The following is a 22,468-nucleotide window of genomic DNA, read 5'->3' as shown; positions in this document are numbered from 1 at the left end:
AAACTCTTGATTCCTGGGGATGGGAAAAGGTGAAAGAGATTGAGTAGAACAAATTGCCAGTTACGAAAATAGTCACAAGTTTGTAAAATACAAGGTATTGTAAGACTGTAGTAACTAAGCGCCGTACCAGATGGGGACTAGACTCACGGGGGTGATCGCTTAATAAGGTATATAAATGTCTAACACTATGTCGTACACCTGAAACTAACATAGTATTGTTATGTCAACTATAACTGAAAAATAAAATAGAAGGGACTTAAGAGATACAGTCATTGAATATGATGTATGAACCCAGACTGAATCCTAAACAAAAAAACAAGTATTAAAAAAAGAACAACAATAGCTCTGGCTGGTGTAGCTCAGTAGATTGAGCATGGGCCTGCGAACCACACGATCGCGGTTTGATTCCCAGTCAGGGCACATGCCTGGGTTGCAGGCCAGTTCCCAACAGGGGACTCACGAGAGGCAACCATACACTGATGTTTCTCTCCTTCTCTTTTTCCCTTTCCCTCTAAAGATAAATAAATAAAATCTTTTAAAAAAAAAAACAAGACAATGAGAAAAGTTACAGTACTGAATCACTATTTCATATTTAAATTTTTCTTCAATTAAAAAAAAGAAAGCCCTCGATTCCTCAACACTATGATCCTGTAAACTAAGCGCATAAAAGCAAAAACTTAAGAAAAGCAGTGCAAGCTTTTGTGTTTTCTCTTTTATTTATTGAAGAAGACATTGCTCATTTCCAGTTTCATCCCGGCATTTTGTTGTGGGAGCTCCAGTCTCTACAGAGAATAATCCACATGTAAGTCATCCGAGGGCACAAGAGCAGCCAGATTAGGGGCCCATAAAAATGAACGCCTTCATGGAAACACCCAATATGAGGTATTTCTCCAGGTAGGCAGCAGTTCTGGAATTTAATATTATTTTTAACCAATGAGTTCTGATTTTCCAGGCAACTTTAGATGTCTGACATCTTAATTGTCGTCTTCTTCTTTCACTGATGACATGCAATAATGCCCACATATTACACATACATAAACATAATCTCCATGTGATGCAAGGCAATGAAAACACGTTTGAAGTCAAGGGAGGGTTCGGACTTAGCTACCATCTCTTAGACCAGTGAACAGGAGTGTGCAATGATGAGACACATTATCGTCATCAATTTGCAGCTTTTACTTAGGAACTTGATGGAAGTAACTGAAATCTTGAAATACATTCAAAGTTGAATTCTACTTTGGAAGCTGGGAGAAGCAATTCCTTCTCTGGCTGTGAAATACTCTATTCGAGGATTCCAGCGTCGCATCTTCCAGGTGACGCTGGTGGAGCTGGGACCTCAGGACAGCAGACAGCAGTGCTGACCTCGTCCTGACGCAAGTCATGGGCCACGTGCAACATCTCTCCTATACTAAAGTCACGTTCCTGACCTGTCTAGGGCCGGCCATGTACAAGGTAACCTGTGGGCGGCTTGTTGCGTCCGGCTGGTGGTGATCAGGACCCTGGGAACCAAGGGAAAAGGTTCGGTTAAATCGGTGGAGATGGCCGTACAAGGCACGCTTAAGAGGAAAGCGCCACTCGTCAGATGAGATAAAATGAGGGTGTGGAGAAGAACACGAATGTCAACAGCTGCCCTTCCTCTACCTAAGTAATTTCAGTATCACACACTCTAGGAATGTCCCAAGTTCAGGCCCTAAAGAGTGAGTGATCCAACTCCAAGAATCAATATGTGTTTAGATGAAGGCAAATTGCTGCAAAGAGGCACTGTTTTGTCTTTCAGTTTCCCAATGGAAATTCTAGCTTTTGAATGAAAACAGAAACTCTTTCTAACCTTAATAACATACATCTTCTGAAGGAGAGCGGTCAAGTCAACAGTCTCACTCCGCAAAGGCCATGCATCGGGCTCCTGTCAGGAAGACGGGAGGTCTTGGCCATTCTCCTTCTGAAGCACCATCCCATGCAACCCACTGACCCCTCCAGAGGCCCCCCGGGCTGTCTAGGAGTTCTGCCCATTAAAATACACACGACATGCTTCCCTGCCAGTCCCGAGGACACCAGCTCAGATTCCGGGGCAGCGTGGCTGCACTGAACATCCTAAATAATGCAGCGGGCCGCCATAAATGATTCACACGGCGATGGGATGGCAGTGAGTCTCAAGGACAGACCCACTCCGGCTCCTGGTCTCCATTTATTGACTCCCCCGTGGCACAGACCTGGGGAGCTGACGGGGCTCCCTCAGCCACAGGCTGCGGAGTCACACTCGTGCCTCCGAGTCCCGCTCTCACTGTCTGCCCTTTGCTTCCCCTGCGGGTTGCACAAGCGCATGGCTGTCTGCCAAATTTATCAAGGCTTTATTTACGTCGCTCTCAATAGGGGAGTGACAAACAGGGAGGACCTGATCCAGGTTCCAGATGTTCCATGTGCTCATCTCCCAAACTGACAGAACAGAGCTGCCTAGAACAACCAGAAACAGGACCCACCATGTACAGAGGCCTGGAAAGAAGCAGGTAGTGGGGTGAGGATTGTTTGTTTTAAATATTCATCAAGATGCCAAACATTTCCAAACCCCATGGATTCAGATAAAAATAAAAGGCACTTGCCTTTCTCATCCCCTGTGATTTCCAGTGAGAATTTCTAGTTGTATCCATTGGTTTTGCCCTAATGTGCTTTACGGGAGGTCACACCTGAGTTCACTATACTTCGCCAACAGAAACTCTTATCTGGGAAATAATGTCGGTGCTAGAACCACAGATTTGGTTGGAACAGAGGAGATCAGGGTAGAAAAGTCGCATGTTTTAGTATGCGTCAGCCTCGGTATTTGTCAGTTTCAAAAAATCAGTCTCTATTTTTTTTCTTCCTTCTAAACCTTCCTACAATGTCATGCGTGGCCTGGGGTCTCTGCAACCTAAAACCCTGTCTCTTTTGCTCACACTGAACGCAGCGAGTGGGATCCACTTAAAACCAGGAGGCTTGAAGGGGGCCCCAGCTCCGTAGACTCTGCCGAGACCTTCCTCCTGACACCCATCACGGCACCGCACCAGCATCGCAAATTCTTCCCTGCACTTGGCGGCAAGCTCAGTGCTTCGGGTTTGTGGAACCCCAGTCCTTCCAAAGGCACAGTTGTAAGACAACCCCCAGATCCAAGAGATGGTTTTTCCCTAGAAAGAAATCTGCAGTTGTACATGGGTTATGTTTTCATACTGGGCCACCAAGTATTTTCCTCCAAGCACATCACTCACAGGGCAGGTGGTAAAAATGCCCAATTGTTGGACCCAGAAAGTCGGAAAGAGGCTCTGCAGTTTGCATTTGAACAAGCAGCCACAGAGCCTCCCTGTACTGAGACCCATGGCCAAACCAACGCGGCACCTGGGTGAATGTGTCTGTGGGTGTGAGGTGCGCTTCCAGGTGTGGGGACCATTCTTCGGGATCCAGGTACAGGAATCACATCCCCATTTCTGCCACTTGGAGGCAGGAACAAGGACTGCTTCCTCTAAGCCTCTGATAAGCAATGTCACGGCCATGGGAGACCCCCGCCAGTGAGTGGGCTGAGAGGTGGGCTGAGCAAAGAAGGGGCCTCCACGTAGCCAGCAGGTGCCTCTTTCCATGGTACACAACCCAGCGTCACCCCACAGACCTGACCTATGCCAGCCACCGACCTTTTAGCTTCAGACCATGGTGTCTGCCTTCTGCAGACAAACCTCCACTGCTACAGATGCTGCCCCAGTGATACCGTCCCAGAGGCATCGTCCAGTCTTCCAAGGACTTTCAGCACTGAAAGCATCAAGAGATAACTAGGGGTCCAAAGAAAAGAGGTTCCCCTCAAAATCAGTCCCTTCTTGATCTTCCCCGTGGCAGCGTGGGCCTATGGCACTCTGGGCCTTCACAGAAAGGATGATCGAAGGGCAAGAGCTACGGGAAGCCCGTGCAGCAGTGAATAGGTTTCCTGCAGAATTAAAATCCCAGTCTCCTGTTTCCGTAACTGTTCAGTGGAGAATGAAGTGAATATCATGCCCGGCAACATGTGATGAGGATGGGGCCGTAGAGGCTCAGGTGCATGGACACAGGTGTGTGGAACACTGGGTAGGACAGGAAGTGGTGTTCAAGGTAAGGGGGACAGTAACCCGGAAACACTGCCTGCCCCTCAGAGCACCACGCTCAGTCCCAGCTGGCTGTGGTCACATCCTGCGGGGCTCAGCACCTGCCCCCTCCTCTACTTGTAGGGGAGTCCACACAATTCCATCAATAGCAGGGCACCCTCCACCCCGGGAGGGGTCACCCCACCCCCTCTGCTGTGTAGTTAGCACAGGCATCACACATGCCTTGGGCTGAGCAAAGGGTGATTGCTGGGTGGTGTGGAATTACAAGCTAGACAAGCTGATCTTTGGCAACAGCCCACCCTCCGTTCCAACAACCCCGCACTCCCATCTTGCTATAACCAGTGAGCCTTAGACTTAGCTTCCTGTCAGGGCCACCGCAGGTTGGTCCAAAACACAGGTGCTCAGGCTGCCTGCCCAACTCTACTGAGCCAAGGTGTCCACAGGTGGGCACGGAGGACCTGAGCCTCCCGAAAGTCACCAAGGCCAGTTGATCGCATGCAGGACTGTGATCTCTTTGGGCCAAGGGCACAGAAGGGAGCTACCATGCTCCTAGGCTAGGCCTGGCCCTTTCCTGTAAGTGCTTCATGAAAACCAGCTCGAGTTCAAGTTTTCCAAAAGGGCATCTGCACACAGTGCCTGGGCCCAAACCTCAAAGGCACCCTTTGGTTAGTGATCAAAGATGGGCCTCTTCTAGCCCTGGCTGGTGCAGCTCAGCAGATTGAACATGGGCCTGCGAACCACACAATCGCAGTTCGATTCCCAGTCAGGGCACATGCCTGGGTTGCAGACCAGTTCCCAGCAGGGGACTCACGAGAGGCAACCATACATTGATATTTCTCTCTTTCTCTTCTTCCCTTCCGCTCTAAAGATAAATAAATAAATAAAAAACCTTAAAAAAAAAAAAGATGGGCCTCTTCTGAACTGCTTGTCCTGAGGTCCCCACACTACGTAAAAAAAAACCCAGCTGGCTGAAAACCCTCTGAAAGTTTCTAGCCCAGACAAAGTCAGTCCCCCTGCCCTGCATCCTGTCTGTTCCTCAGGGACCCGGAGCCCCAGGCCGAGATGCACAGTTCCCCAGGGGCCTTATAAACACTTCATGGAACCCAGATGCGTGTGTCCCCAGCCCTCTGGGCCCAGCAGGATGGCCGCTGTTCTTTTTCCACCGATAGATTATTTAGCTGGTTCCATGTTTGAGTAGCAGAAACTTCTTAAATTTCTCTCCCTGCGTATCTTCGGAACAACACTTGAAGCCGAAGTAGCATCCACTCAGAGCCCTGAAACGTCATTCTCCAGTCCTGTTTCCAAACGCATCTAGAGTTCCCCTTTTTCCTCATCTATACTTCAAAGCGAGCCAGCTGACGGGACCCTCTTCTGAATCTCCTCCCCACCCCCTGCCCCATTCCCCACCGCAGCCAGGCCTGGGCACGTCGGCTTGTCTACTGGAAAGACACACGACAGGGAAAGGTCACCACAGAAAAGCCACGAAGTCACGACAGAGCTGGGTAGGAGGGAGCCCCTTCATCACCCCACAGTTTCTCCCACTCAGGTCCACGTGTGGGGTTGACAGGCGACATTCTTCACAGCCTGGCTGGTGGTGAGTCCCTTTCCCAGCCACCTGTTAGAGAAGAGACCAGGCCTTCGAAAGGGAACCCGTCACATCTCTGCAATCACCCCTCCCAGCACCAGACTCGATGCATCCAACGACAGCAGCATAGACAGGAAGACCTTCAGCTCAGCAGTCTCCTGACGCCCAGCTTGAGAAAGTAGCTTGAACTCAATCTGTCACGCAGGCCCACCACCCTCTCTTGTGCCACAGAGCCCTTGTATGTCATCCCGCCCGGCCACCTTGGCTGCCACCAATAGCATCCCAGAGGCCCTCCTGACACACGGCTGAACACCTGCCAGTGCGCCCCTTCCCCTGAAGGCCTGTGCGGCCCACATCACGGGCAAGATGTATGGATTGAGCTGAATCCCAGCAGCAGGGAGGACCAGTACGGCGTGGAGCTGCCCGGGAGCTCAGGTGCCCGCTCAGGCGGGGGCTGGGAAGGCCCCGTCTCTGCAGGAGGACCGCTGGCTGCCGGCACCTCCCCTGCAGGACAGAGCCAGGGGCCTGAGCCAGCTCACTGGAGGGAGCCAGCTCACCGGAGGGAGCCCGGTTCCGGGACAGTGCAATAAGAATGTGCCTCTCGGTGAGAGCTGCTTCTCTACAGGTCGGAGAATGGAACTGGCGACATGTGTTTTGCCTGATGTGATTTTGGATAAAAAGAATTGTATTTGCTGCGTATAAACTCTTAACTCATTCACATACGACAACCACACGGACTGTGTCAGAAAATCAACATACTGGGGACTCACGGGTCCTGACTGTTTTCTCTAAGTGGACTGCCCTTAGAAGGACACCACCCATCAGAATCTGCCCCACAGCCAACGGCATCTGCATGTGGGCCCTCCTGGGAACCCCAGGCTTGTGCACCCCACTGCACACCCAACACCCCTCTGCGGATGTCTAACAGGAACCTCAAGATCTACACGCCCCAGTTGAAACTTCTGGTCTTTCCCCCACAAACCCACTACAAAGGACAAGAGGTGCCCTGGCCCAGTCCCCTCCAGGGCGATCAGCTGACCAGAAGGGGAGCCAGGGCCACATTCTCCCCTCATTCATCTACCACAAGGCAAGGGTTTTCCAACGGCCAAAAAAAGTCCAAAGGGGGCAATGGCCTAACTCACCTGCTGAGCTTGCCTGCTGCTCTGCTGCTGGGGGACGCGGGTGTAGTCGGGCTCCAGAGGGAGAGAGGTGGTCTCTGCAACAGAGGAGGGACCTTGGAGTCACACACGAGGACACCAGGCTACACCATCTGAACAACCCTGATATGTAAAGAAGGGTATTGGTCCGACCCGATCGCCTCCGGAACAGAGTAATCCTTAACCACCAACAGACTGTTTTCAAAGTTGCCTCGAGGTTATGTACTTTCAGAACATAGGTTTCCTAATGAAATAATACTATGGTAACCAGACAGGAAATCAGTGCCTTTCTCAGCATGTTCGTCTCACCCAGAGACAAGAAGGACCCTCAGTGTCCACTGCTGACAGAGGGAAGTCAACCAACACGGGGCGGACGGGCACAAAAGCAGCAGGCTTGGCTCGGCCGTGATCCCGGTCAAGCTACCTGACTAAGGGCCCCAGATACGGATGAATACACACTTGCTCACAGGAAATTTTGCAAGAAGCCGAGACGGCATTATCAAAGGGAACCGTCCACACTGTGTGGACGTCTCGAGCATGTGCATCTTGCGGTGTGGGCTGTCCAGGGGAGGCAGCCATGGCAAAGGGAAAAGAATGGGCCGCTGGGAACTGTTCTAATTTTATCCACACAAAAAATTATTTTCAGGCCTCTCGGCAGAATCGATCAACTGAAAATCCTTCTGTGGAATGTGTTTGTAACAAAACTTATTAGCGCCAGGTCTCCCTCCCCCGCTCCGCTAAGGGGTCGTTTTTCTACTTTCATCAAGGACCCCAGTTCAACCCCAGCCCTGCCTCTGCCTAGTGAGTGTCCTTCCGAGAAGTGCCCCCATAAGGATGCATCCTCTCAATGAAGGACACTGAGAAGCCACAAAAAGCCTCTTTAAAACTGGGCCCTGGCTGGTGTAGCTCAGTGGATTGAGTGTGGAACTGTGAACCAGAGTATCCCGGTTCGATTCCCAGTCAGGGCACATGCCTGGGTTGTAGGCCAGTTCCCAGCAGGGGATACACAAGAGGCAACCATACATTGATATTTAAGAGAAAAAAAATAAAAAAATAAAACTGGGTTGTGTCCATCAACATCCCCCGCACCCTGTGAAGGTGAACAAGAACAGGTTTCTCTCCAAGTCCCAGTCTCACTCGGACCTAGCTGAGGGTCCGGGCGAGGTGCCCCCCATGCACTAAAATGCCTCCTCACAAACTTTAATGTTGAAGGCTTTAAAGAAAGAGGATGCATGAAAAAAAATTATTTATAAAAACACGTAAGTTTCTGCATCACTTTATTTTTTTACGTGTTAGACAAACTAGGTGGCTTTTTTGCTGTTGGTCTAATCCTGGAACATTCCCAGTTCTGGAATTTCCCCTTCTCCTAAAATCACCCAGGAGTCACCAGCCCAGCTAAGCCACCTGCCTGTGGAGGAGCTGCGGCTTGGTGAGCGCCCCACCCCCGACCCCTCCCAGCATTCCCAGGTCTTTCTCTGACCCGCCCATCCACTCACGTTTGGTCCTCTGCTCGTCCAAACTGTATCCATAGTTTTCATTTCCACTTTTTTGCTTTGGCTCAAGAGTTTCCTTATTTGCCTTCACACTTGGAGATTTCCTGGAATTAGACCATTTTTTAAACACCAAGTGTTAATGGTGATGGATCTTTCGTTCACACCACTCTGCCCAGAACATTCTCACACATTGAACTGACTGCAAGGCACAGCTTGGCTGCTGGCTTTGGGGGGCGTGAGGCTCGGGACGGACACTCGCAGCCACCCACGAGGCTGGCAGACAGCCTGCGTGCTCACACACTCCCGTGATGGGGAGAGACAGAGCGTTAGTGTGAGAGGTCCGTGGGTTCCACTCCCAAGTCAGTACTCAACTCTCTGAAGCCAGTAACGAAATGAAACAGTGATGGCAAGCTACAACCCTCAGGCCAAATCTGGCCCACCACCTGTTTTTATAAATAAAGTTTTATGGAAACACAGCCACGCCAGTCTGCTTCCATGTTGTCCACGGCTGCTTTCACGGCACAACAGCAGAGCTGGGCAGCTATGACGGAGAGCATGTGGCCCACAACACCAAAAATGCTCACCATCTGCCCTCCGTAGAAAAAGTATGTGACCTCTACAATAAGGCCACAATCCCTATAGCTTCCCAGGAACAGGAAGTGTGGCAATGGGTGGCCAAAGACATTTAAATGTTCACACTTGACCACTAAGAATTTATTACAGGGAAATAATCTAAGATGCGTGCAAAGATTGACTTGGAGGAATGTTCATTCATGAGCTCGTCGCCGTAGCAAAAACTGCAAACAACCTCGGTGCCCCACCCTAGGGGTCTAACAAAATAAATGCATCTCTACAGTGGAATCCCACGCCACCTGGAGAGAGGATCGCAGGTGGGAACGCCCACGCACCGCTGCTGGAAGAGTCACTGCTATGCCGACTCCAGAAAACAGTGTGGCAGGATCGGCTACAGCTGAACAGGGCCCACCTGACAACGCAGCCTCCACGCACTGCTGCGTGGAATACACGGTGCACACGTCACCAAGAGGCATTAGAACCTCGGCGCAGCCGAACTCATCATGGATGCTACCTGAAAACTACCCAAATGCCCACTTACATAGGATGGAAAAACAAATTGCATGTCTGCCCAAAGGTAGCATGATATAATGATAAACGATCTCCATCACCAGCAGGATGGGCCGCCTCTCAGCGGGAAGCCCGGGAAGACCCACACGGATGAGGACACACGATATGATCTCATTTCTATGAGATTTCTGAGTCTAGACTCTGAAGATGTGGGGGTAGATGTCAGAAGACCTTTGAGGAAGGAAGGCAGTGACGGGGTGGGGCCTTGGGGGTGGTCTGGGGACCTGGGAGGGCTCCTGTTCTGTGTGGGGCATTCAAGGCCCAGGCACACAGGCTCCGTCACTCCAGCCACACACCCACAATTTGTGCACTTTCCTGTACTTATGGTATGTTTCAATAAGCTACTTTATTAAGCAAAAGAAGCACAAATGTCATAGGGAAGGATTTGTTAGCAGAAATCATCCTCAGAATAATGTCAAGTGAGAAGAGTAAGCTATAAAATAACACTTGTTATGATTCAAATTTCACAAAACATCTATAGGTACGTGTGTCTGCGTTGTCCTACCTGGGTAAGTTTATGCATACCTAGATAACAGTTTCTTCTGGACAAGGGAATTATGGGTAACTTTAAAGTCATTACTCATGCCTACCTTTGTTTTTTAATTTTTCTAGAATAAACATGTGTTGATTCTATAGAAAACGATGGGGGTGGGGTCCCTGTGATGTCTGCTAGCAGCTGGCATCGCACCATGGACGGGGCCCCTGCCTCGGGCAGAACAGCCCAGTTCACATCCTGACCCGTCCACTCTGTGGGAGACTGATGCCCGGCACAACATTCAACCTCTCTGTACCTACCCCTCAGTCTCCACATCCATAAAAAAAGGCAAAACAGCCTCATAAAACCCCGGGGAGAGTTCGGGGACGCGAAACCTCCATCTACCCAGTGCAGACAGTGCCTGGCAGGCGTGTCAGGCACTCAGAACATATGAGCTACTAGCGTCCTACCATCAGCACATCCATTGCTGCCGCTGTTACTAGGACAGCGATTCTCCTCCCATTGTCCTGCCTCGCTGTCCATCACTGCTCAGTGACTGCAGTCACCTAATATCCCAGTGATTAGAAATGACCGATGCCGCACAGTCAGTAATTGTGAGCCCCAGGCTGCTGCTGCCCCGAGACAGCCGTCTAGAGAAACGCCCGACTCACGATCGGGGTCACTTTTCCTTCCTGTCCTCTTGCCCTAAGACCGGCCCCAAAAGAGGTATAATTTCAGGTTGCTGTTTTGTGGTGCCCTTAGAGAAGGGGCAGCGGCCTCTCTCACAACACTTCCCCACCCAGGGAGGGCATGGGGTCCGAGAAGGAAGGGGTAGATTCTACTACACTCGATCACCCATCTTCATCCACCACATGTAGCTTAAAGCTATCTGACAACCACAGCATTTCAAAACACATGTAATAAACTACTGATAACTAGATGTGGTTTTGTTTTAACACCCCCACAAATCCACAGCTGTCTAAAAATCCCCCCCCCTTAGTACATTTATAATTAGGTAAATATTGCAGACACACACTGGCTATTGTCCTCGACGGCTACCTTAAAAGTGCTTGCAGCTACTCCTGGACAGCCACGGGAGTGGCGGGAGGTTCCGGTCCCTCCTGCTGCCTGGCTTGTCTGCCTGGTCAGTTTCCTGCACCTTCTTCCCCCATCCTGCTGGTCTCACTGTTTCCCACCGCCCCGGAAACTCCAGCAGGACCTCTGCCAGGCTCTCAAACACCCCTGAGCCTTGACTCAAAGCAGGAGGGACAATAGTCATGGTGCATAGTGTCCTCTTGTGGAAAGAGCTGCAAATGCCAGGCACCAGGTAGAAACTCTCCATTTTCCCCAGTGAGCCAAGAACTGTGGAGGTGCCCGGTAACAGCCCGCCCGATGTGTTCCGCACGTAATGAGCCCTGCGAGCTTGTGATGGCATGGGGGTGTGTCGGAGTTGTCCCCTTTCAGTTCTTCGTCTTGAGTAGCATAACCCTAAAATCCTTCAGTTATATGGAGGGTGTGTGTGTGTGTGTGGTGATGGTGGTGTTTGCTTGTTTTTCATTTGCTTGTGTTTTCAGAAAATAGATGTGACTTAAACTCACCTTATTTCACTTTGACAACTGGATTCTGAAAAAAAAATTGCATCAGCAAAGTCAGGACATTTATTCTGAAAATAAAATCTCATCAATTTTTATAGACCTCCCCCTGGATTTTAATACACTACTGAGTATCAGTGACCCAGTAGGTATTAAGTTTCCCCACACAGAATTATCAAATGACTTCTAAGCATAAGGGAAATAGAATTCATTATTTATCATCATTAATGTAAATCCCCCCTGAGCACCTGAAATATGGTAGGTTCCTAAGAAGGACTTAGGGAATCCCGAAGGTGACCAGTGAGACGTAAAGACACCCGTTCACCCTGAAGGGGGCACTCTGCTCCCTGAGCCTGCTGTCATTCACTCAGTACTTACCTGCTACCAGCCAGCCTTGTGCTCGGTATTATCTCATTTAATCATCACAGCAGCCCAAGAGGTAGGTGTTAGTGTGCTTGTATTTTTAACAGTTATGCTTGTATTTTTAGTGTGCTTGTATTTTTAACAGGTACACTGGACACCACTATATTAGCATGTTTTTAACAGATGAGGAATTATTTGGCTTCAGCACCATATTTCTGTAATTCTAAGATACATGTTCAATGACTATGTACCAAAGATGTGCGTTCATACCACTGTGTCCACCCTCCCCTCAAAGGCTGTCATCAAATTGCTAATGTTTCCACTCAGTGGGCTCTTGGACGGGAGGGAATAGAGACCTTGACAATGAGAAGTAACAGACACACAGCCGTCCCACCCGTCCGTCTCTGAAGCCAGTGTTCCTTGCAGCCCTGGGCCCTGTCTAGGCTTTCCAGGCGCAGAGTTTGATGAGATCTAAAAAGCCGTCATTTTCCTCATTGTTTTAAGGTAATGCTCTCACCCATTTTAAGTTCTAACAATGTCTGCTGGTTCACACCCCAAAATGAACCTCAGGAGGGGTCTCATTTGAAGGAGAGAGGTTGCCTGGTCTCCCTCCGGCACAAAAGTCATGTCACTAGTGCGCTCGCCAGGACCAGCTGCAGGGGATGGGCACTCAGTCCCCCCCGACGAGCTGTGACCCCAAGGCCTGCGAGCCTGCTGGGTGGGGTCCTCGCCACCTTCCCTCGTCCCCAGATAACCAGTCAGAACACAGAATTCCCCAGGCACCAGCAAAGCAGAATGTCAGAAATACTTTTGAAAAAAACTTGACATGTAATATTTGTAAGCATGGAAACGATTGTCTTGGGGAAATCCAGAACTTGACTGGCTCCTTCACATCATATCAGGGTGAAGTGTGTGTCCACTGTGAGTGACACCCGGTGGGGGCGGGCCTTGGAAGGAGGCTCTCACAGGCCCTCGCCTGTGCCTGTCACAGAACAGCTCACTCTTATGTGGGTTTTTAATCCCAAAGTTAAGTAAAAGGTCAATTCTAGGGTGGATCACAGAAGCACTTAACATTAGTTTATGGAATTCTCACAAACCACCTGCAGGATGGTACTTACTCCTATTTTGTAAATTAGGAAGCTGAGAACCAGAGCATCGGGCTTCTGCGCCCCCTCCGGGGCCCCAGCATCCTTCTCACCAGGCCAATGTGGAAAAGACAAAAGCCTGTGAGAAGCAGAATCTAAGCACCAGAACATCCCCAACTCTGCTGTGGCAGCTAGTGTGGAAACCTGTCATCTGACAGCACTGAATAACCCTAGTCCCTCCTGAACTGCAGTGTAAGTTACCCAACAGCTTCCATTTAAATTGCCATCTATTTCACCAGAGTAATCCATCTGTGGCATGGAGGGTGACCCCCAGGTAAAAGCAAAGTCCCATCAAATCTGGGCCAACAGGGGTTCACGGTCTTTCATTTTTTGTTTCCTAGGGAATTAAGTTATATCACAGAATCAGCACCCAAATCACAAACCAGCTCGTGTGAGAGCTGAGGCTAGACCACACTCTTTGTGTGGAATATTTCACTGAGAGATATATTTTGTGTAAACTGTTTATTTAACCCAGAGCCTGGTGCACACACACACACACACACACACAGTGTGCATTCAACAACAGTTAGTGTTCATAAAAGTAAAGATGCAAGTACACTGACATCAAAATTCTGACTTTTAAGGTCAATAACTTAATTGTAGAAAATATTCAAATAGAAGTAGTTGAAGGTTTTACGAGACAAAGATAAGGATGGACATACCCTTCAGGACTCAGAAAGTCCTGCGCCATCCACACACCAAAGAAGCAACAGTTTCTGACGTCACAAACTACCAAACTCTACGGCGAGCCCACCCTAGTCAGAGCTGGAACCCCACACAGGGCCACTGTCTTCACAGATCTTGAAGGGTCTCCGAGGACCCCATGCAGAAGCAGTGGGAAATCGTTTTTATTATTTTATTTGTACTCTCCCTGTTAACAGGAGGCCCCCTTGTCTCTTTCTACCATCAACTTTCACTTCCACGGGATGACTTGGAATTCTACAAAATCGGAAACAGTCGATGTGTTTGGACGGGTGGGTGTTACACTGGAAGCAACACAGCACCTAAAAGACAGTTCACAAGAGCCTCATAGCCATGCAAAAAGCACAAAAAATCACACACACACACAGTCAGTGTCTTTGGTGATCAAGGTACCCCCTCATCACCTTCTCAGGAGTCTGAAGACCTGGCATCCTGGGGGGCAGGGGGTGTGCACGTCAGGCCCCAAAGGAAATGCTCTCTTCTTTAGGAAAGGCTGCCCCGCTCTGAGACCTGCACACACTTCCTTTCAAGGACCCCGAAAGCCAATATACTCTGGAAAGAGCTGATGAGCTCACGGACTTCAGCTGCTTGTACCAAAAGTGAAAAATACATACAAATCTAGAGGAACGAAAAAAATTACCTTTTCCCTGTTTCCTGGAGACACAGCAGCAGCAGACTATTACAATCAGAACGATGATCAGGATGAAAAGCAGTGAGAATAACACCGCGAGCAGGACGATGGCCCAGGTAGGCAACGCGGTACCTGCCTCCTCGACCCTGCCTGCAAGGTCAGAAGAGGGAAAAAGAAGCGTTTTAGGGGTGCTGGTCACTGTGTGGGCCCAGTCATCCCTGGCTCGGCCACACTACAGGCTAGACTGCGTCTTGCAGTGGTATTACGCCCATCTGGTCTGCTCCAGCTCTGGGTCGTGGGCCAACTTCCTCCCTTCGCTGTGCTTCCACATGCAATTCTTGGCAGTATCTCGCATGGCTATACTTCCTGCTGCCCGCAAATACCTTCTTAGTAACACAGCCCAAGTGCTCATCAGTCAACGGCCTTTCCGTGCCCGAAGGAAACGAGGACAAATTGAGGGAGGGTCCCTCCTGGGGGAACCTGGTGCCAAGCCTTCCCCTCCGGGCCACCCAGTCCCCACCCGTGAATGCATTTTTCACACAGTGATTGCTCTTCCCTTGGCTCTTCGGGCACCGCCTTCATCCACTCTGTCCTCTTGTTTTGTCTGGTCCTTACAGAGCTGGGGCGGGAGAAAGGCTGAGCAGGCAGGGCACCCGGGAAGTGGAAGGGGGTGAGGAGGGGAGCAGGGAGGGATGGAAAGTCAATTCGATTTGTGACAGCCATGCCTTAGCCAGGGACATCCGATGCACTGTCATGTGGCTATCTAAATTCAAGTTTAAAGTAATTAAAATTATATACAATTGGATGCTCAGAGCCTCCGATGCACTGGCCGCATTTCAAGGGATCAAGGGCCACAAATTCTGAACATGGCCTTCTTCATCGCGGAGAGTCCTGTTGGGCAGCGCCACCTAGCCACGCACCATGGGAACTGCACGGATGTTCCAAAAAGCCTGACCACTCCCCTCTACCAAACTGAACCGCCGTGAAATCAAACCGCATTTAAATTCATCTGTTGAAATGTGAATTGCTCTTCAGTGAAGGCTGCCACCCTGAGTGCCTGGGAGTATCTCAGTGTAAATGTGTTTCATTAGATGCTAGTCACTAGAAAATATTAAAACAACAGACTTCCTAGGGAAGAAGACAAGGTTTGCTTAAAAATCAACGAAGCTTCAATAGAGTGGGCCCGGGGCTCCATGTGCAGGGAGCCAGTGAGATCCGAGGGCCACCGTTTGCTTGCGTTCCCTTTGGCCTCTGACTCACTGGCCTCTAACAGTCCCTGCCCCTCCCCCAGGCTCTTCAGAGACTGGAGAGATGCGTGTGAAAGTGTCAACAACACTGAGGTGTGGTGCACTCGCTCAAGACTGAGGTTTGAAAATATTAGAAGCTTCTGCAGTACAGGAGCCAGCTGGGGGTCCACATTAAGGTCTGGCTTAAGATCCAAGAAACAGGCTTACAATTCACCCAGGACCAAGTCAACACGCTCGTTGACTCACTGAAACACTCCGCCCCTGCTACAGAAAACTATCAACAAGCCATGCTCTGTCAACCCCGTGTTGACACGATCCCCTTTGTCTCCACACCATAGCACGCACAGCCAGCCTCTTCCCCTCGGGGAGGACCTGTTTAAAGACAGGGAAGGGCCACCTCGCTGGGGTTGGTGACCGAATCAAGGAAGAGAGCAGGTGGTCATGTGACCTCACTCCTCTCTTGCCCCTTAATTCAACTGCCAGGTTCAGCCAAGGGATGTCTGCACTCCCCTAAAAGCCCCAAAGTCTCCCCCAAATGGCAACTGGCACCCACGGCTCATTCTTTCACTTCCTACTTTGTGACCATGCTCCTTTGGGGTTCAGATCTCCTTCCTGAGCTTCATGCCCAGGAGAGCCCAACACTCTACCCCCACTGCAGCGGCACCCAGAGAAAAGCGTGGTGCGTGTGCCATGCGGAGGTGTATGTGATATGGTCCCAGAGCTACACAGAAGAACCTTCCTTACTTTAATAACAATGTTTTCATTTATCACTTATGACTAATGTATGTGTACACGTATGCCTATATATCATGGATTTTTTTTAGTGGGAAACTAATTTTGTAAATGAATACGTGTACAGTGGATTGAAAGAAAAACACATAAGGGCCATATATTGATAAATCAAATATCGTGACAGTGGATGGAAAACATGGAATCTCAGCGCAATCTCGTCCTCAGTCCAACTCCTTCCTCTTGCAGACACTTGAGACAAAGGGACTCGGTGAAACAGTCAAGGGCACTCAGAACAGGAAGACCCAGGGGCCTGACGTGGGTCTTTCCTTTCGGCCACGTATCATGTCCACTGTGGAATGATCCTCCTGCTGCCGCTGCAGCCTGGTCTCACAGGAGACGGGCAGTCCAGGTGGGCACTGCCCCGGACTCATGCCTATAGTGAAAGGTGTGGGCCTGATGAGTCAGCGCTGGAGAGGCGAGTGTGCTGGGTCTGAGTAACCCGCAGGTAGTGACTAGGGAAGATTACCTCCCGGCCCAACACAGCTGGCCTCCCTCCCTACGTCCCTTCCCGAGGCTGCACACACGTCAGGGCGGCGTCACTAAGTTTGCTCTGTGACTTCAGTCTCAGCTGGGCGATTGCCCTTTTCCCATCTGTGAAGAAAGGAAAAATAGTATTTCCCAGATGCTCTCACAGGAACGCTCAAAGTTCGGAAAGGGCACACACGACTTCTCAAAACCACCTGGATGAATACTAAATGTCACTGCCAGCACATGCTAGGCACGCTCCCGCACTGACTGGAGGGGACACAGATCTCTGAATCCATCAAATCAAGGACAGTCACTCACTCTGCTGTCCCGCGTGCTAAGGCAGGGCCCGTCCTAAGCACTTTAGACAGGGGAACCCGATTACTTCTCACACCAACAACAGCCCTAGAAGGTAGGTCCGGTTATCTCAGGTTTACCGATGAGTATACCAAAGCGCAGAGAAGTTTAACTAACACACCCAAAGTCACGAAGCCAGGCAACAGGCAAGCTGGCACCTGAGTCCAGGTTGTCTGGGGTTCGGGTCTGGCTGGTTGGTAGCATCTGATGAGGCTTGGGTTGGGAGGAGGGGACTCTGAGATGTTCCAGTTCAGTGGTCCCCAATCCTGTCTGCCCAGTAGAGTAATTCGGCTTTTTTTTTTAATGCCAATTCCCAGGCTCCATACAGACAAGTTAAGTCAGAACCTCTGGGGTGGGTGTGTATGTGTTAAAGGTCCCCAGAGACAGGCAGCCAGGAGAGAGAACATCTGCCCTTTTCATCTCCTGTGTGGTTTACAAGCAAGAAAATGGAGCCCCAAGGTCAGCGACTTGCCTAGAGTCACAAAGCTAGCATCAGAGCTACAACTCGGGACTGTCACTATGGCCACGCTACTCTGTCCTCAGAACTGCCACTTCTCACAGAGCTAAGATTATCATGAGGAGTCGCTGCGTTCTACAAGGTGCTCGTGTGCCCCGCAGAGGTTGCTTTGGGCTCACATCGCACAGCCGGTCCATTACAGGAAGAGAAAACCACCCGGTGGGCAGATGGGGGCTTGACGGGGCTTTCAATCCGGTGTGTCTCTGCAGTGCTTTGAGCTTGAAGCACTTCTGGTATCGAGAAAAATTGATTATTTTAGAAAGCATTGGCATTGGCCCTTTCAATATGCTTTCCTTTAAAAAAAATGAGCGATTTATACAAGTTTTGCTTGAAAGAAGTAGACTTCCAAAACTGCCATTGGCTTTCTTCTTTCAGTGTTTTAAAGGCATCATTTGGGACATGATCGTGAATTCCTTGCATTTGTTGGAAGTGGGTGTTAGGACCGGCGTTCATCTGATTCCGGAAGGAGCCGGAACAGGCGCCGCCTCCTTCATCCCAGGCTGTCCATGAACTTGGTGTGCTTCTGGAAGCCTCCTGGTCTCCCGCTCCACCAGCAGAGGCTGTAACGAGGTCTTCAGCTACTAAAACTTCCATAAAGCACACAACACACAGCCAGCCACCACCAGCTGCTCTGGATCTTGATGAATAATTTAGAAACAAATTAGCCTTTTCCAAATGAGTCCAATAAAGTAAGACTCATTGCAAGGCACCCGCTGTGCTCTCCTCCGTGAGGCAGCCGGGACTCCAGCTGCTGTGATTAGGGCTGCTCACTTCACTGGTCCTCGTCTAAGGGGGACTCGGCTGAATTCAACCCAGTCGGGGACACCAGGGGCCCGTGCCCTTCTCCTACAAAAGAAAAACTTTGCAGGCAAGCTAATGCCCCCAAATCCATTTCCATGGGCTTTGTCAATCAGGCCTGCATTGTGGCCTTGTTCGGGCATGTGGTTTGAACAGTTGATTTCATTCCATTTGGTGCTAATGGAACTTTTTAAAATCTTTCTGTCCCAAGCCCAGGCCACACTCTATCATCCTTAAACAGCTTAACGCAGGCTGGGTTGGCTCACTGGAGAGTGGCAGGTTATAGGCTGGCACAGGGGAAAGGCCATGGGAGTTTGGAACATCTTCTTGGGCCAAGTGCTCAGAACCTAGCAGGGACATGTCCCAAGGACACCAGCCAGCTGGACGGAATTCCCACGGGCAGAATATGCCGCAGTCCGGGCATCAGAATAAATAAGGACAGGAGCAAGTTATAGCATATTGAATAACAAGGAGTCCATACTAAAACTGTTTTTTTTTTTCAAAAAAAAAGAGGACGAAAAAGAGAAGGAGGTCTTCTCTTTACAGAAGAATGCCAACTAATAAATATTAAAAGAAATGATGGAACCAGAAAAGTATTCCTATGACCATCAACCAATAATTGATTCAGGCAGGGACTTACTGAAGAATGGAGCTAGTAAGTGAAGGTGCTAGTAAGTGAAGGAGGTAAGTGAAGAATGGAGCTAGTAAGTGAATGGTGCTAGTAAGTGAAGGAGTGTTGAGACACAAGATATTCACACAGTATTCATAGATTATGGATTAATGACAAAGGTAAATGGTACCTTTACAATGAAGGAAGTCAGGGACTCACCTTAACCAAATGGGACTTGCTACTCATGGCAGAGAAAACCAGCACCATGCCCCTACGTGACCTCGCTTGTGTCTTGGCAAAAATATTTAGGCTAAATCTAGGTATGGTGGAAAAACTCAGACAAATCCGTACTGAAGAGCATCTTGCAAAAATGACTTTTTGAGAATGCTTACATCAGGAACGACAAAAAAGCTGGGTGAACCTTTGGAAATTGAAAGAAACTGAGGAAGACCTACCAGCCAAGGGCAGTAGTCTCAGGCTGGCTATTGGTTTAGGGGAGAGAGGAGCCATGAAGGACAACTGGGGAAATTCGAGTGTGGACTGTATACTGTGTAAGAACAATACACATTAAATTCCCGGCCGCCCACTGCAGCAGGGTTACGCAGAACAGCCTCATCCCTCTGAAGCACAGGCGGAGGAATTTAGGGGTGGAGTCATGCCATCTCTAGCTAACTCTCAAACAGTGCATTAAAAAATAAATAAAAGTTAAGAAAGAGAAGCAAACATAACAAAATGTTAATATTTGCTCTCTGTAGATAAAGGTACATTGATATTCCTTGCACTATTCTTGACATTTTTCTGGGGTGTTTAAGTTTCAAAATAATAAGCTGGGGAAAAAAGCAAGCTAGTTGAATTCTAGCTTCCTGTCTTTATGTAGTCTTGCTGGGGAAGAAGCTAAATTCATTTCAGTTCAATAAGCTAAAATAAGTTGACCTTGACTTAACATCAAGGAAACAGCAGCTTCTCAAAAGCCCTGAGGCACACCAGAGCCAGGTCAAAGGTCTGGCAGCCCTGGGTCCCCAGTCCGGTCCACAGCTCCTGCTGGAGCTGATGCCATGGCACCCATGGGTGGGGCGTGCTCTCTGGTTCCCTGCGCTCCGTCTTCGCCCTGACACATACTCACTCACGCTTTCATTTCTGTGGTCTGCCTGGTCCCTGGGGCATCTGAGTCAGAGACAGACACAAGGGCCTGACCTTGGGGGGTTGGGGGGCGAGCTTGTGTGGGCCTTCATGGGGGATCAACCCTGCAGGGCAAGCGCAGAACCACTCAGTGGATGACAGGTGGGCTCTGAACGGCTCTTCACAGGCTCACAGGGACCCCATCTGCTATGCGGTGGGTTGTGCCCCGAAATGCATGTGAGAGTCCTGACTTCTCACACTTCCGAGTGTGGCCTTATTTTGGAAGGGAGTATGGAAGATGCGATTTAGACAAGGTGAGCGAGGGAAGGCTGGGTGTAGCATAGGCCCTGATCTGGTATGACCAGTGTCCTCATAAAAACAAACGGGACACCTGGGCACAGAAAAGCATGCAGGGAAAATGCCACCTGAAGGTGACGACAGAGCTCAGGGTGATGCCTCTATAGGCCAAGGGACCCAAAAGGCCAGCGACCCCAAGAAGCTGGGGGTGGGGAAGGGAGCAGTGCTCCCTCCCGGACCACAAAAGGAGCCGGCCCTGCCGACACCTTGACTCCAGACGTCCAGACCCTGAAGCTGTGACACGGTCCCCTCCTCTCATTGAACCCCACTCACACTTGTTTTCGTCAGCCCTAGGACATGCCTCCAACCTCCAGGTGGCTGTTCCAAGTGCAGGGCAGGGTTGACAGGGAAGCAGATTCTGAAGACAGACTGGCCGGGTCACCGCCCACCACTTATAGCTCCAGGGACATGGGCAAGTGCCGAACGACACTGTGTCCCTGTCACCTCACCTTTACAGCAGGAAAAGCAGCATCTCCTCGGAGGGCTTCATTTAGTTAATGTCTGAGACATTTAAAACAGGGTCCCTGCTCAATAGGAGCTACGTAGTGCTGACCATTATGACCATCATTGCTGTCATCGTCATCATTACCTTGCTGCAGCTGGAGCTTCGCTCTGAATTCTGAAAGTCCTTCCAGAAAGGAGTTTTCACATGAGGACAAGCCTTGGACTTGTCCAAGAGAGAAGCTTGTCCCAGCCTCCCGGCCCCTAAGCCCCAGCCCCAGCCCCTGACTGACCTAACAAAGAACGGCACCTCTCTGGCCTCCATCTCTCCGCTCTCGTGTAAAATGAAGGTGTTCAGGTCCATCTCTAACCTCCAAGCTCCGTGTTTTCTCCTCAGCCCAGGCCAACTCCAGGCCCAGGCTAGCTGTGTGAGCCTGGCGAAGTGTGTGGTTAGTGTTTTTCCCATCCAAAGACCCTATGGCAATTGCCTTTGGGACTTAAACTTTAAATTTATGTTATTTAGTCCTGTTAAAAATCTACATAGATTTGGTACTTTTAAATACACAGATTTGTTGGGTAAAAAATGAAACCTTATAATTTCACTAAGATTGGAAGGATTCTGAGAGGACCCACGCACCCCCCTAAAATATTATGAGAGCTTTCTCCATCTTGGCCCAGAAAGGGATCACCTCTGAACACTGAATAAAAGCTAGAAAAAAAAAACATTGAATTCAAGTATTTATCTCTGAACTTGGTGCTGTTTCATGCTACTAATTGTCAAGATTCTTAATGGTTTTCACAAGTGAGAAGAAAAGGGAGAAATGCTAGCGGGTGAGATTTTCAAATCAAGTGGCATTGCAGGGCCAATAAGCAGGCACTGTAAGCAGTTTGTCCCCGTCACCATTCCAACCTGAAATCAAGATCACCGGGCGATTTTCCTGGACACGGAGCTTAGGCAACAGGACAAAGAAAAATAAGCATGCGATAATGACAGACTTTACATAAAGCAAAAAGTCTTCACTTACCCGAGGGAACCACGGTAAGATTTATTGTGAGAGAATCGCGGACTTGCAGCCCCTTCATTTTGGCCACACAAGTCAACGTCCCGTTGCCCTGAGGCGTCAGAGCCAGGACGCTCAGTGCGCTCTGAGGGTCGTCGGGCTCCAGGACAGAGTGGTAGCTGGAGTGACTCACGGGGACACCGATCTCCCAGCAAAGGTCGGGGAGCGGGGTCCAGCCCACCGCGCGGCAAGTCACGTTACAGGGTTCGTCCTCGGTGACTACAAGACTGTCACTGGGGGTGAGCAGCTCGCCCACAACTGAAGAAGAAGAAGAGAGAAACATTCTGAAGGAGCGACCTCGCCTCTCACTTCCAGGTCTGCTTT

At 49.8% G+C, this 22,468-nt stretch overlaps 1 protein-coding gene across 1 annotated transcript in view; it reads right to left on the bottom strand.

Annotated features, from left to right (window-relative positions):
• Positions 1–697: 697 nt before the first annotated feature.
• Positions 698–22,468, bottom strand: part of IGSF5 (immunoglobulin superfamily member 5) — a 36,407-nt gene continuing 14,636 nt past the window's right edge. The window contains exons 4-9 of the mRNA XM_037042987.1: positions 22,109–22,402; positions 14,390–14,530; positions 11,546–11,570; positions 8,333–8,433; positions 6,822–6,895; positions 698–1,499 (exon numbers count right to left, since the gene is read on the bottom strand). Coding sequence (XP_036898882.1) covers positions 1,404–1,499; positions 6,822–6,895; positions 8,333–8,433; positions 11,546–11,570; positions 14,390–14,530; positions 22,109–22,402 — 731 coding nt within the window. The 3' untranslated portion in view covers positions 698–1,403. The remainder of the gene's footprint in view (positions 1,500–6,821; positions 6,896–8,332; positions 8,434–11,545; positions 11,571–14,389; positions 14,531–22,108; positions 22,403–22,468) is intronic.

The sequence above is a fragment of the Sturnira hondurensis genome, unplaced genomic scaffold (assembly GCF_014824575.4).
Source record: "Sturnira hondurensis isolate 20B ecotype Veracruz unplaced genomic scaffold, ASM1482457v3 Scaffold0003874, whole genome shotgun sequence".
Taxonomy (NCBI): Eukaryota; Metazoa; Chordata; class Mammalia; order Chiroptera; family Phyllostomidae; genus Sturnira; species Sturnira hondurensis.
Note: the sequence above shows the minus strand (reverse complement) of the source record. Positions and strands in the feature narration are given on the sequence as shown.